Consider the following 16,557-nt stretch of genomic DNA (forward strand, 5'->3'; position numbering starts at 1 on the left):
ATGCTCAAGTACAACTAAAAGCAGCCACTTGATTACTTCCAGTATCTGATGTTGGATACACTAAAAGCAAATGGTGAATGATCACAAGCATCTTCACATTGCTACAAACTTACTTAGTGCTCTTATTTTCTTCTCTAGATGCAAGTACTTAGATGACCATTTGTAATTTAGGTTCAGGTCACCTTGCAACTTTTTTTTCCTTTAACCATTTTCATACTTTAACCTAGCTGATCAACCTCTGCTTTCAACTTCCTACTTGTTGAAGACTGAAGAAATCCTCTAAAATCAACTTTTTCTGATGGTCCCCTTCTTACTCCAATACTTCTTGTCCTCTTTTTTTTTTAAAACCAATAAATACAGGAAACTGGCACCACTCTTAGGCCATGTTTTAAAAAAAACTATCAATGTTTTCATTAAGGTTTGGGTAAAAAAAAAGTAATAACTGACAAACTAGAATCAGTAATAGCCCAGCTTTTAGCATACTGCAGTTACACTGCACTAAGTCAATCAGTGCAGCTTATCCTGAAATAGTATTGTGAGGATTGTGATAAACTTGAGAAATCTCCCTTTAGAAGGTAGTTATGGATTTATTTCTCTTTACCTCTGCAGAAGATTTGCATAAAGTTTGCTTTTCTGATTTTGATTTTCCCTTCTCCTTCGGTTTTTGTTTCTGATCCTTGGCTTGGCTGAGTGATTTCATAGTGGCCGCAGCATGTTTGAGGATGCAGTCATTGCTACAGTACACTGAGTCAGTAGAGGCGAGGTTGGTACACCCCGGCCCAATACACTTTGGTACTGCTGCCATCTCCACTACCTAAAAATAATCAAACAATAGTTAACAATAAACTGTACGTGAGTGCTAATTCAGTCACTGAACTCTACTGAAAAGGAAAAAATTACCTTTGTCACATGTACAAAATATACAGTGAAACATGTTGTTTTGCTCAAACAGGATGTACTGGGGGCAGCCATACTTCTGGTGCCAGCCCAGCATGCTCACAACTTACTAACTCCAACCCGCACATCTGTGGAATGTGAGAACAAACCAGAGCACCTGGAGGAAACCCAAGCAGTCACAGGGAGAGACAGCAGAGGGAAATTAGCCCCAATGGTGCTTTACACTGGTGTTGTAAAGCAAGTGTGTTAGCTGCTATGCTACCCCTTCCTCAATTATCATTAACCATGGTCAGTCTTTCCAATTATTTAACTAAAAGATAATTTTTATAAAATGAATAAATATAAATAATGCAAAAGTGATGAGGCCAAACTTAAACAACATCCAGATCTCATTAACAAAGCTAAATATAATTTTCACCTAATAATTGGATAAGAAAAATGGAAATACACTGGACAACAATGGGTTTATCTCCTTTTGTACCTTTCTATTGAAAAAGATCTAACTGAATTAGAACAGGAAATAACAAGGGGGAGAAAGATTGCACATTGTTTCTGTAATTGTCTGTCCAGGAAGTAATTCCATCAGAAGAGGACGAGATGTCAATATCTGAGATATGAAATGGATTGATAAACTGCCTTCCTGAAACTGCGTACCTTGTTCAATTACTCCAATGAAAAAAAAAATGAGCAAGTGACAAGAGTCAAGAGTAAGAAAAATCTGTTGATTCCTAAAGCTGGAAGTACAATGCAGATGGGAGCAATTTGGCTTTGCACTATTTAATAATCTGTCAATGTTAAATATTAAATGGAGCAACAGCTCAACTTACTGTAAAGATTTACACTGTATAGCTGTGGAGAATAATACTTTGAATCAAAACAACAAACACAAAATTTTGCATACTTTACTGAAGCTACTTGACATCAGTCAGTGAAGAAACAAAAACTTGGAAAGAAAGAAACAAAATGCCCAAGTTATTCAAAGAATATCTAAATAATTGAATTTTTTTAAAAGCATACCGGCTTAAATATTTTAATTTTCTTCTTGCCACTTGGATTAGCTGCTTTCTCAATCCTGCCCTTTATTCCCTGGTCACTGGTTGTGCTTCCATCCCGTTTTCCAGCTGCGATACTTGGCTCATTAGGGCCAGCAAGGGTTGTTTTAACTTCCTGTTGACCAGACTTTGTTTCTATAGCACCTAAAGCTTTGGTTGGAGGACTACAATCAGGGCAGATATAGTCCTCTCCATTGCGCTCCAGTAAACGTCCTCTTGCCATTGTAATTCCCACACAGTCACCGTGGAACCATTCTTCGCAACGATCACAACAGATCATAAACCTGCCAAGAAAACCTGAATTAGATATTACTTCGCAGAGTAGTTCTGAAAACTGCCATGGCTTGAATATTTAAATAAAGCACATATTCCATGTATCACTGGCCCATCCATAAACACCCACAAGGTGGTGCTAAAGAGCCACCAAGGCCGTGTGACATTGCTGTTGGTCTGGGATTTCCCGGATTTAGACCCAGTAACCATGAAGGTTTCCAAATGGTGTGTGACTGAAGGAGAATTTGCAGACTGAAGCACCCCATGGGCCTGCTACCTTTGCTTTCCTTGGTGGTTATGAATTTGGAAATTCTATTGCAAATATCTGAGAAAAGTAGTAAGAGCGTTTTGTAAATAGCAGGCACTGTCGCTATGGCATACTAATTATGGAGGGATGGTGCCCCAATTCATCCTGAATGGTACTGAGCTTCTTCAAGTGATGTTGAATCTGCACTTATCCAAGCTAATTAAAAGAATTCTATCATAACACCAACTTCCACGCAATGGAAACGCTTTGTGGTATCAGCAGTGAGTCACTCAGCTCAGAATACTCACCTTCTGATATTCTCTTACAGTCACAGTATTTATGTGGCAGGTTGAATTCAACTTCTGGTCAATGACCACCTCAGGAATATGGATGGTGAGGGACATTGCATGGTAATGCCACTGCCTAACACTGGCATTGATCCAACTGTTATTTGTCACTGATCAGCCTCTGCCTGAATGCTGTCTTGCTCTTGCAGTTTCATTTTCTGAGCAGTTGTAATGGGACTGAATATCCTAATTTCTAACTTTATAAAGAAGCAAGATTGTGGATGAAGCAGGTGGAGATGGTGAGATCAAAAACAATGTCCTGGCGAACTCAAGTAATACTCTAAGGCTGGGTTGATTTACAGCCAACATCTTCCTTTGTGCAAGATACAAATCCAATCTTTAATGCACAGCTAAGGGCAACCAATCTCACTCCACCCATGTGATTCAGTTCCTTGGTCTGTTGACTAAAACTGTAATGATGCACACACAGAGAACTGTAGAAAATCAGAATGCATGCGGATGATCAGGTTATTGGCTCATAGCTAATAATGGCTTGATAGTGTTATCAAGGACACCTTTCATCATTTTGCCGATGCTTCAGACTGCTAACTACACAGCTTTGTCCGTTCCAGTGGGCAACTGTGGCAGTTTTCCCTATTATCAATTTTATGCTGTATTGGAACATTTTGGCAAGAAACATAGATAGCTCTGGGATAAACATTTTCAGTATTTCTGGTCCCTCAGCCCTTATTGCATTGTCTACTCACAACTATATCAGTCTTCAAATGAAACAAATTGGCTCCTTTGGTTTAAAATATAAACTACAAAAGCAGAAAATTTGAAATAAAAACCACTGGAAAAAACTCAGGTCAGGATACAACGGTGGAGAGGATCAGTTAATGCTCATCAGAACTGAGAGAAAACAAAACAGTCTCAGTAGCATAAGCTAGGGAAGGGCAATAAGTGGAACAAAGGGGAAGGAAACAAGTCATTTCAATGTTTTGGAGGAACTCAGCAGGTCAAGCGGCATCTCTGGAGGGAAATATCCAGGTGATGTTTCAGGTCGAGATGCTCTGGATTGGCTATATCCCTCCATAGATGCTGCACTGCCCACTGAGGTCTTCTACTATTATGCATGCTGGAACCTAGGGAATGTCTGCAACATGGTAATAAAGTTAAGTAGGAAGTTAAGCCCTTTGATCAGTATAATGTCTTGCAGGCTGCTGCAAGCCCAGATAAGAGATGTGTTTAGTACTGGAATCTTGATCATCTATTATCCTCCTAGACAGAGAGGAAATAGTTCCCAAGTCCACAACTTCCAACCCAATAAATTCTACATTTAACTGACCTTCCTTCATAATTTCCATTGGTCCCTACAATCAAAATTCCAACCACTTTGTCATCTAGCTTACTCTTCAGCATTTCGAAGAGGCTCCCCTTGCATCAGTCATTCTTCCATCTTTGCCAACTGTCCCAAGTTTGCCATTTTTACATGCAAACGTAGGCAGTGTAATACTTGTCCTTTCACCGCATCCCTTCCCACCATCCAGGAACCAATCACTTTTTCTAAACCACTGTACTGCATTTGGTATTCACAATGCAACCTCCACTACAACGGAGCAGCCAAATGGAGAAAGGAGGGAATTGCATTACACAGCACATGCTCAGTCTGCAGAAGGGACCCGCAACCTGACTTTTTAAATTAACCATCCACTCCTACTCTAACCTCTGCCTCTGACGTCCATTAGGGCTCGATATTGAATTCTCCAACTCTTGTGACAGCTTGTTCCTTCTGCTTATATCAGAATTATCTATTTTTGCTTATCATTGTTTTCCATGTATACATTCTGGTCTGCTGGGCATGTCTGAATCAGCAAGATCATGGAAATGTCAAAATATTAGCATCAGGTTACACAAATAAAGCAGCTTAAAGAAACATTAATTACCATATTACTTCACCCCATTACAGATACTCTCCCTTTGTTCCATCCACTGATCTCCCCTGCCTTTTCCACTGAGTCAGGGATGGTGGTAAGAATTAACAGAACTTGTTTACTTCTGATGAAGGGTTTTGACTGAAAAGTTAATTGTTTTCTCTCCAGAGACCTGCTGAGTGTTTACAGTGTTTTCTGTTCTTAATTGGCTTCTTTGATATTGAGGATCTTATGATAAAATTAGGTTCAATCACCAACTTTTCAGTACTAGCTGAAAATACAACAGGTTTGCCTTTGGCACACATGCCCTGGGACATGACATTACAAGATGTCAAAGTCAGGCAGCTGTCACTAAAAACCATTATCCTATTCCAACCACTCAGAAGTTATACATTATGCCTCCCTTCCATCCAATTTATTTTTACCCTTCCCTTAACTTTGTCTCTATTTTCTTTATTAATAGGGTGTACACATTGTCCACTCTGCTTATCCCACCCCTTCAACCATTTTTGCACCATGTGAAAGGACTCAGCAAAGATGTGGGAAATCTGAAAGATCAGTGTTACCTGTTTCCAAGCTACTGTGTGTCATCCTTGGGTGTAATTCACCAAGATCAAATCATAGATTGAAAAAGTCACAATTGTCTACACTAAAATCTACTTAGCTCAATCTTGCCCTTTTTCAGTTTCAGCATCCCACTTGACCAGCTGTGGAAATGGGCTGAAAAAAATGGCAGATAGAATTTAATGCAGACAAGTGGTGGGTGTTATAGTTTGAGGGGACAAGCCAGGATAAGATTTACGCAGTGAATAATAGGGTACTGAGGTAGAAGAGACTGAGAATAAAGATCCATAATTCCTTGAATGTGGTATCACAGTAGGCAAGGCCAAAAAGCACTTTAAGCACACTAGCCTCCATAAATCAGGGCATTGAGCACGAAAATTGGGATATTATGCTGAAGTTGTACAAAGCAATAGTGAGGCCTAATTTGGAGTACTGTGTGCAGTTCTGGTCAATTACCATCAAGCTTGTAAGAGTGCAGCAGGAGAACTGGGGGTGGGGGGGGGAGGAATTTGCTAGAGGTATATAAAATTATGAATGGAATAGATAGGGTGAATGTGTGCAGGCATTCTTCACTCCAATTTTGGATAGGTACAGTTGCAAGAATAAGTTTGTGAACCATTTGCAATTACCTGGTTTTCTGTATTAATTACTCAAAATGTAGTCTGATCTTCCTCTAAATCACAATGATGAACACAATCTTCCTAAATTATAGCACACAAACAATTGTACTTCTCGTCAATACTGAGTACACTATTTGAACAATCATAGTCGGGTTCAAAAAAGTATGTGAACCTCTGGGGTAATAACTTCTACAAAAGCTACTTGAAGTCAGATATTCCATTTAGAGATGAGATTGGAGGTGTGGGTTGTAGAGATGCCCTGCCCTATTAAAAACAAAGACATACAAACTCAAATTACTGACAGAGTTTGCTCTTCTCAAGAAAAGAATGTTTATGTGCACCATGCCTCAATCAAAACTTTCAGAGGACCTTAGAAGAATTGTAGAGATACACGAAGCTGGAAAAGGCTACACATTTCTAAAGACCTGTGTTCATCAGTCCACAACAAGAGAAAATGTTGCAACTCTCCCTAGGAGTGGGCATCCTGCAAAGATCACACCAAGAGCACAACGTGCAATGTTGAAGGTGGTGAAAAAGAACCCAAAAGAAACAGCAAAGGACCTGCAGAAATCTCTAGAACTTGCTAAAGTCTCTGTTCTTGTGTTCACTTTAAGAAAAACACTGAACAAGAATGGTGTTCACAAAAGGATACCACAGAGGAAACCACTGCTCTCCAAAGAAAACATTGCTGCACATCTCAAGATTGTAGAAGGCCACCTGGATGTTCTACAATGCTTCTGGGACAATGTGCTGCAGATAGATATGACAAAAGTAGAATCTTGTGGCAGAAATGCACACCCCTATGTTTGGAGGAGAAAGAAAAGGGTACTGCACACCAACACCAAAACATCATCCCAACTGTGAAACATAAAGGAAGGAGCATCATGGTGTGGGGCTGCTTTGCTACCTCAGGGCCTGGACAGCTTGCAATCGTTGAGGGAACAATGAATTCAGAATTGTATCAAGATATTTTACAAGAGATTATCAGGGTAGCAGTCCATCAGACTAAAGACTCTCTCATTACCTCTGCAACTTTTACTGACCCTCAGGTGCTTGCTATACCCTTAAACAACTCGAAGAGTTTATAAACTGGAAAACTACCCAGCACGGATCAGAACTGAGAAAGTCTCTCAGACGAATGGTGTAAAATCTTCTAGAAAGCACAGCAAGTCCAGTTGCCTTGATGTAGTACTGCTTGATACAAGAACAGAATGGTTTAAAAAGAAGAAAATTCCTGTTTTGGAATGGCCCAGTCAAAGTCTGGACCTTAATCCTATAGAAATGTTGTGGAAGGACCTGAAGCAAGCAGTTCATTCAAGGAAGCCAACCAACAGCCCCAAGCTGAAGCAGTTTTGTAAGGAGGAATGGCCTAAAGTTCCTCCGAGCTGATATGCAGCACTGATCAACAGTTACCAGAAACGTTTGATTGAAGTTATTGCTGTACAGGAGGGCCACATCAGTTACCGAAAGGTTCACATATTTTTTCTAACTAATACATGCAATATTGGATCATTTTTCTCGGTAAATAAATGAAGTATAATGTTTTTTCTGTTATTTATTAAGTTGGGTTTTCTAGCTAGTTTTAGGACTTACATGAAGATCTGATCACATTTTAAGTCATTTATGCAGAAATAGAGACAATTATACAGAGTTCACATTTTCTAGCACCACTGTACATGCGACAAATAAAGTTAATCTCTTATTATTTAGAGAAACAACGTGGAACAACCCACGCTGCCCAGCAACCCACCTACTTAACCGCAGCCTAATCACAGGACAATTTACAATGAGCAAGCACGTCTTTGCACTGTGGTAGGAAACTGGAGCATCCGCAGGAAACTCACATGGTCACAGGGGAATGTACACACTCCTTAGAGGCGAACTTATTCTAGTTTGCTTGATTGCAACTACTTGGGAAGCTATCTGGTCCATAGAGAGTTACAATAATTTCAGTTTGCGTATTTGCCTTCTCCAGATTCCCAAGTTGTTACTGGCTAGTATTTGTCAGAATTGTAGAGATGCATGAAGCATGATACAAAAACATTTCTAAAGACCTGAGTGTTCATCAGTCCACAGTAAGAGAATTACTACTCTCCCTAGGAGTGGGCCTCCTGCAAAGATCACACCAAAAGCACAACGTGCAATGCTGAAGGAAGTGAAAAAGAACCCGAGGGTAACAGCAAAAGACCTGTAGAAAGCTTTATAACTTGCTAAAGTGCCTGTTCATGTATCCACTAAGAATGGTGTTCATGGAAGGACACCACGGAGGAAACCACTGCTATCCAAAAAAAAAACATTGCTGCACGTCTCAAGTTTGCAAAAGACCACCTGCATATTCCACAGCACTTCTGGAACATGTTCTGTGGACAGATAAGACAAAAGTTGAACTTTTTGGCAGAAATACACACTGCTATGTTTGGAAGAAAAAGGTCACTACACACCAACACCTCATCCCAACTGGGAGAACCGTCATGGTTTGGAGTTGCTTTGTTGCCTCAGGGAATGGACAGCTTGCAATCTCTGAGGGAACACTTAATCAAGGCGTTTTACAGAAGAATGTCAGGGTAGCAGTCCATCATCTGAAACTTGATACAAGTTTAATGATGCAACAAGACAATGATCCGAAACACAGGAGTAAAGTAACAACGATAGTTTAAAAAAGAAAATTCATGTTTCGGACTGGCCAAGTCAATGTCCAGGCCTTAATCCAATTGAGATGCTGCAGCATGACCTGAAGAGGACCGTTCAAGGTATCCCAGAAATATTGGTAAACTAAAAGAGTTTTGTATGGAGGAATGGCCTAAAATTACACCTCTTCATCATGTAAGACCAATCAACAGCTACAGGAAATGTTTGGTGGAGGTTATTGCTGCTAAAGTTATTAAATTCAAGGGTTCACATACTTTTTCCAGCCAGGACTGTGAATGATTAAAACAATGTGTTCAATAAAGACAAGTACAATTGCTTGTGTTATTAGCTTAGGCAGATTGTGTTTGTCTATTATTATGACAACTGGCTGGATTCAAACTCGGGACCTTCCGCGCCGCACTTCAGGATGAAAGGTCCCGAGTTAGAATCCAGCCGGCTCCCCTGCACACTTTCCAACCATGCTGGGTTAAGAGCTGGTGATCTCTTTAGAAACTCACCCGGCAGAAGGCAATGGCAAACCACTGCTGTAACTTGCCTCGCACGTGGTTCCCCACTATGTCAGAGAGGCGTGGAAGGAAATTGTCCACTAACCGGAGAAATGCTGGATGCAATGTTAAAAATTTTGAAAAGATGAAGATCAGACCACTGAGTAATTAATGCAGTAAACCAGGTAACTACAAAGGGTTTACAATTTTTTTCTTGCAACTGTACATCGATTAGAAGAGTTTGGAGAGATATGGTCCAGGTGTGTGTAGATAGGACTAGGCCAGTATGGACTAGATAGGCCAAATGGTCTAGTGCACTGCTGATTCTATCTTATTGGTATGTCAGCATTCTCATCACCCAAGTCAATACTAAGCAAGATAAACAGTTACAGCTCACCTTTTGTATCTACTTGTTATATACAAGTATATACCTTTTGTATATACAGTAAAAGGTTTGAGTACCAAGATGGATTGAATGGATCTATTTTCTCTCGCGTTTAAAAGAATAAGAGGTTATCTCATAAAAGGTTTACCAGAGGATGCATGTTTCCCTGGCTGAAGGACATGGAACTCGTCTGAGTGATGGGGAAGCCATTTGGGGCTTTAAAGAGTTAACAAATTTTTGGAATTCATGGCCCCAGAAGAATCAGTAACAAGTTTCACTCAAAACAGTAACTGATGGACTTAGACCACAAAACAGAGGAGCTGAATTAAGCCATTCATCCCACTGAATCTGTTCTGCTATTCCATCATGTCTGATTTATTACCCCTCAGAACCTCATTCTCTTACCTTCTCCCTATAACCTTTAACACCTTTACTAATCAAGATCCTAGCAACCTACACTTTAAATACACCAAATGACTTTTCCTCCACAACACTCTGTGGCAATAAATTCCATAGATTCACCACCCTCCAGCTAAAGAAATTCCTTATTTCCAAAGATTAAAGAAACTGCTAGATATGGGGATAATGCAGGAAAATAGGGCACAAGTAGAAGTGAGCCACAGCAGGCTTAAAGAGGCAGATGGCCAATTCTTTCTTATGTCCTCCCAATATCACCTTATGCCAATCAAGGAAGCTGCCCCATTTTCCTTGTATTTCGTGTCTTGCTACTCATCCTGCTTTCAAAGTCAAACACAACTTCAACAATTTCCTTTCAAAAGCTAGAACAGAATTAAGCAGCCAAATAGCCTTGTTCGGTGCTGATCTATTTAGCTTTCCTTCATTACAACAATCATATCTCCTTTGACGCAATCCAGAGTACAAGACACTATAAAAACATGCAAAGCTTCATGTAGGTTTTTGCCGTACCTGGATTCAAGGGCTTCCTACCCAATGTTTCCACCTCTTGGAAGCACTCCACAACCCCTCTATCACACCTTCGCTGTCACAACAAACTGAACAGTTACCTCTTTTCCATTAGCCAACCTTTCGCATGTGCAGTTAGGATCATCTACTTACTATCTTCTTGCACAATCTGGGCTTTAAGGAGGTATCATATATTACAAAAAACCTTTGGATGAAAGTTACAAATAGCTTTGTAACAATGAATGCTGCTGCTGCGAAGGTTGACAGTATTGTTAAGGCGGCGTATGGTGTGTTAGCTCATCAACCGTGGGACTGAGTTCAAGAGCCTGAAGTAATGTTACAGCTATACAAGACCTTGGTCAGACCCCACTTGGAGTACTGTCTTCAGTTCTGGTCACCTCACTACAGGAAGGATGTGGGTACCATAGAGAGAGTAGAGATTTACAAGGATGTTGCCTGAGTTGGAGAGTGTGCCTTGTTAGAACAGGTTGAGTGAACTCGACCTTTTCTCCTTGGAGTGACAGAGGATGAGAGGTGACCTGATAGAGATGTATAAGATGATGAGAGGCACTGATTGTGTGGATAGCCAGAGGCTTTTTCCCCCCAGTGCTGAAATGGCTAACATGAGAGGCATAGTTTTAAGGTGCTTGGAAGTAGGTACAGAATGATGTCAGGATAAGTTTTTCCACACAGAGTGGTGGGTGCGTGGAATGCACTGCCAGCAACGGCGGAAGAAGCATTACAACAGGGTCTTTTAAGAGACTCTTAAGAAAGGTACATGGAGCTTAGAAAAATAGAGGGCTATGCCCCACTGAAATGTAAGCTTACAAATCTGAAAGCATTGATAGCTTCTAGAAGCTCTGTCTGCCATTCTGTTAATTGTATAAGAATTATTTAATAATAAGATCATATGACATAGAAGAATTAGCACAATTAATAAACTAGGCTGTTTCAGAAAAGACTAAAACTTGGGTTTCCTGAAGCCTGGCCACTTACCTGTTGCTGTGTGGCTGACGACATATGCAATACAGTTTATCAGGATCATTGTAGCCACTGTCTGACTGAGTAACTGAGCTTTCATCATCTTCAATCTCTGACTTAGCCCCAGATTGAGAAACAGATTCTTTTTCCTTTGGAACAGTGCCACTTTTAGCACTTTTCTTTGCAGGAATAATTATTTGCTTCTTAGCTTTGGCAGTCCCAAATGACTTTGATTCTTTTCTGACTTTAGTTGCTTCTGTACTTTTTTCCTGGTCTTTCTGAGTATTCTGCGGCGAATCAGACTGTTCCTGACAACGCCGCTTTCTCAACTGGTTCTGGAGTTCCTTTAAAGTAAGTTCATCACTGTCACTGTTGGTGCTGTTATCTTCGTCAGAGTTGACCTCTTCATTAGTTGCTTCAGCATTACTAGAACCTAGTTCCAGTGAGCCGATGCCTTTTTCTTCGGTTTCTGCGCTTCCATCAGAACCTGCTCCTGCCTCAGACGTTGCAATAGATGTTAATTCACCGCCTTCAAGGTCTGTCATTCGGCGATAACGCTTCTGAGCTGCTGAAATAAATTCTTGAACTCGAGCAGACCGCTGAGTCTGTCGCCTGCTCCTTCGGAGTGAAGGTGTTAACTGTTCAGAGTTCTCACTTGGGGTAGTATCAGAGTTCTCCGCATCAACAGCATTTTCTCGCTTTGCGATAGTTGTCTGCCGGAATCCCCAAGTCTTTTTAAATTCTTTACTGGTTGGGTGAATAATTTTTGGAGGGTTATCTTTGTTTTCGTCCTCTTTACTTTCCTCAATGGCTAATAGAAACAAACACAAAATATAGGAAACATTATAGCAAAAACAACTTCCGCTTTCCTAATCAAACTATACATGCAAAAATCCAAACATCAAAATGAAAAATGATCCTGGGTTTCAACTAGGATAGATAATGTGGCAGACAGGAGTGTCTGCAGAAGGCCAGACTTACAAAATGCATTCAGGAGACTTGTGGTTGATTATCCACGAGGATCAACGAGTGTTTTTGAAGAACATTGCCTTGGTAAATTAAGTAATTTCAGGGGGGTTTATGAACTCTCCTGGATATCATACTTTAGGGGGAATATATATTGGCTTTACTGGAGTACAAATATATAGCAGGATAATACTCGGATTCTAAGAACTAAAAGGTGAGAAATCACAAATTTCTCGTATAGCCATTACTATCATTATCTTATTACTCTTTTAAACACTCCATACTTGGCTCTTGCATTTTATTGCTTTTTGCACTTTTGATATTCTTCTCTTGCATTGTATATTTATTTTCATGCATCTGCTTTTTCCTTCCTCCCTTCACAATGGTAGCTATAATTTCATTCACAAACATCCATCACATGAGCGCACACACACATCACTCCCATACTTGCATCTTTACCTGCTTATTTATCCTCCCTGAACAAACAGAGTTAAAATGCTAGATTAACTTAATTACATGACAATGGAACAGTAAGGAAATGTGCAGATCACAAAATGACACACTGTGACCAGGGAACTTTTCCTTACAACATCTCTGAAGTAATTTTAAAACTTAATTCTGGACATTTCCAAGGATAAAATTCATGGCCCAACCCCGGTTTCCAGAATAACTGACTGATAAGTAGCTAAGAATCAACAACAATCATGTGAAACCTAAGTCACAGAGCCTAGAACTAAGAATGCAAGATTTTATTTTCTTTTGGACCTTTGTGAACAGGGTTTTCTTTGTGGTCAATTTTACAAATGTGGTCACTGTTACTAGCTCAACAATATAATGATCTCACCATTATGTTTATTTTTCTTACAAAGAAAAAGCATTTCAGATGTATATTGCATACATTTCTCTGACATTAAATGTACCTTTGAAACCTTAGAAACCATGTCTCTAATTCAATATTCTCAAATATAGATAAATAGGAAGAAAGTTACGTTTTGTACGGAATGTAATCCTAGTAAGAGAAAATTTTAACATGTGGTATCTAAATCAGGATAAAGATTAAACCAGCGATTACCAGAGGGAGGAGAAAAATCTCTCCAAGAAGCATGGTGCATTGGCTCGCTAAAAGAGGACTCGAAGGAGTATAATTGTTTATTAAAAATTAACAAATCAAGATCATTTACCAACTTAATGTGAATAGTGTGAATTATCATACATCTTAAATAAAACAATCCTATCAGAAAACTAATTTAACATAATATACCTCCTCCTGCCAGTTTGTTATGGATTGAGGGAAAATAGAGAGGATAATACCAGATAAGGAAGAAAGGAGGATGTAGATTTTATACTTCAATGTTTAATTCTTAATGTATGTTAAAGTACAAAACTGGCATAAACATTCAATTATGGTCATTCTTATAAATCTACAATCAGAAAATAGTCAAATCAAACATATTTGGCCTCTGTACTCCTTTAACAGCATTCAGTGAGTGATAAATGATTCCGATTCTTCGAAATAATGAAGTGAAAGAATAATTATAGGTGTAGGACAGATTGAACATTGGAAGCAAGAATTTGGTCAATTAAAAAATAGAGGAGCAATAAATATACCAGCTGCACATCAGCTTAACATTACAGTTTCACCAAGATAGTACCAAGCAATACAAGACAGTTAAACTTAGATTAGTTTTTTTTTTTGGAATAGTAATTTTTATTTGCTTTAAGTGCTTAACACTATGAAGATATGAAAACAGGCAAAAACAACCCTTCTAGAAGTACTATGGTGTAGAAAGGGAGAATAAAGTTACAATATTAAAATCAAGAGATCTGGAGCAGAAGATCAACCCCAAAAGATGACAGAACACACAAATGGTGCTAACCAGAGAGCATGTTAAAGTTTAAGATCAAAAGCAGAACAAATTTGGCACGAGTGACTTGGGCAGGTACAATATTGTAATAGTGCTACTGCCACAAAACTCCAGTGACTAGTTTAAGCATAAATTTGAAGATAATGAATGGAGTTTGCACATTCTCCACTATGTATGGGTTTCTGTCAGCTCTTCCAGCTTCACCATGATACGCTGGTCAAAGGGCCACTGATGGGATTGTTAATGGGCACACAAGTTTGGTGAACAGGAATTTGAAAGGCTTGATGTTTTAATGAAATATTAAAACTTAAGTACACTGCAGAATAACTAAATGACTGACATCATAGAACATATGATTTATAAAATTAAAATGATCAATTCATCAAGTTAACTTTCAATCCTGCTATGCATAAAGATAAAATTTCAGTATCAACTCTGGTTCAGTACCTCTCACCAAGTCGAATTCTCCAAAACTAATCCACACCCGCATTTCAGTATTACACTGGAGTATTACACTGGAAACGTTCTTTTGCCATTGAAGTTATCAACTGAAGCCTCAGCAGCTAAAATCAATTTGGGCATAAAATGAATCCTATGTAATTATTCAAGAGAACAGGGAAGTTCTGTTAGTGCCCTGGCCAAAATGATCTCTCAAATTAAACAATTGCTCATTAGACCACAAGACATAAAAGAGAGAATTAGGTCATTAGGCCCATCAAGATCACTCTGCTATTTATTATATTAAGGCTATCTGTGAGACTGGCTAAATTCTCATCAGTGTATTACAACACATCAAATCAGGGTATTTCAGCAACCATAAAGTATTCAGATGACCTGAGGCAGTAAATTTAATATTCACGTAACGTTCTGTTAAATGTGAACCATTTAGAACTGTATAAATTTTCTTCTGAAACACTTCGAATAAAATGTATGCAGAATCAGTATCCGTATTGATTTATTTTTGTCACATGTATCAAGATACATGCACCAACAGCTTGTAATTAGTGTGATCTTAACTTATCCTGTCTTTTGACTTCTATTTTGCCTCTTTAATCATGATCAGTTCCTTCTTTTTTGAGACTTCGTGCAAAGTAAAATGTAAAGAATGATTAGCAATGCATCGAAAGGCTGAAACAGAACCTGAATCAGTGTTTGGGTATCAGGTTTACAATATAGATGGGGAGACCAAGTATAACACAGACAGCTTGATGAGAATAGGCCAGAAAATAAAAAGCTATTAATATCTATATTGATGACTTGGGTGTGAATACAAGAATGATCAGCTTGAAAACTGGTGGTGTTATTGGAGGATAGTTATTCAAGCTACAAGATTGCCACATGGACCAAGATACAGCAAAAAGCAGCAAACCAAGCTTCACTAAACAATTTCCAGCACAGGACTGCACTGAAAGGGGAAACAATAGACAAGACCTCTACTCGCTACAATTAGTGAGAGATATAACCTTATTCGGTGGTCCCCAACCACCGGGCCGCAAAGTATATGCTACTGGGCTGCGAGGAAATGTTATGAATCAGCTGCACCTTTCCTCATTCCCTGTCACACACTGTTGAACTTGAACACAGGGTTGCCAACTGTCCCGTATTTGCCGGGACATCCTGTATATTGGGCTAAATTAGTTTGTCCCATACGGGACTGCGCTTATCCCGTATTTCCCCTGCTAAAGTATAGGACGTTCCTATGAAACCGTTCGTAAGCGGAAATGGCGTAAAGCGAAGAAGCAATTACCATTAATTTATATGGGAAAAATTTTTGAGCATTCCCAGACCCAAGAAGTACCCTACCAAATCATACCAAATAACACATAAAACCTAAAATAACACTAACATATAGTAAAAGCAGTAATGATATAATACATGGCCTATATAAAGTAGAAATAATGTATGTACAGTGTAGTTTCACTTAACAGAATCGGGAAGATTAAACCAAAACCGATTTGTAGGGGGGGAAAAAAAAAATCGGCACGTACACGCATGCGCACATAGGTGCCCACGCAAGGCTTCATGGTCATGGTAGTCTTTCTCAGGGTAAACACAAGTGTCCTGTATTTGACTGCTACTTTTGTCCCTCATTTGGGAGTGAGAAAGTTGGTAACCCTAACTTTAAAAGACATGCTGAGGGGAGTTTAACCCTACTTGAACACTGCAACCCCCCCCCCCCACAAGAATATTGTCAATATTAAACAGGTCCGCAGTGCAAAGAAGGTTGTGGACCTCTGATCTTATTGAAATAAAATCTTTTGGAGGCGTGACAAAGGGGATGTTTTTACTTATGAATTGAAACTGATAGTTAATCTTCAAAAGTTATACAACAGAGTTGCCTTCATTGAAAATTAATCTTCAAAATCTACCCCAAAAGATCCTTAGTCATGTATAATCAAGATAGACTGATTAGCAAAAACAAAGGCGA

The 16,557-nt window shown here is 39.2% G+C and overlaps 1 protein-coding gene across 2 annotated transcripts in view; it reads right to left on the bottom strand.

The window, feature by feature from the left end:
- LOC140188243 (death-inducer obliterator 1-like) overlaps nt 1-16,557 on the bottom strand; it is a 105,397-nt gene that overhangs the window by 60,948 nt on the left and 27,892 nt on the right. For both annotated transcript variants that reach the window (XM_072244347.1, XM_072244339.1), the window contains 3 exons: nt 11,314-12,109; nt 1,915-2,233; nt 602-814 (listed from right to left, as the gene is read on the bottom strand). In XM_072244347.1, coding sequence (XP_072100448.1) covers nt 602-814; nt 1,915-2,233; nt 11,314-12,109 — 1,328 coding nt within the window. The remainder of the gene's footprint in view (nt 1-601; nt 815-1,914; nt 2,234-11,313; nt 12,110-16,557) is intronic.

The sequence above is a fragment of the Mobula birostris genome, chromosome 2 (assembly GCF_030028105.1).
Source record: "Mobula birostris isolate sMobBir1 chromosome 2, sMobBir1.hap1, whole genome shotgun sequence".
Lineage (NCBI taxonomy): Eukaryota > Metazoa > Chordata > Chondrichthyes > Myliobatiformes > Myliobatidae > Mobula > Mobula birostris.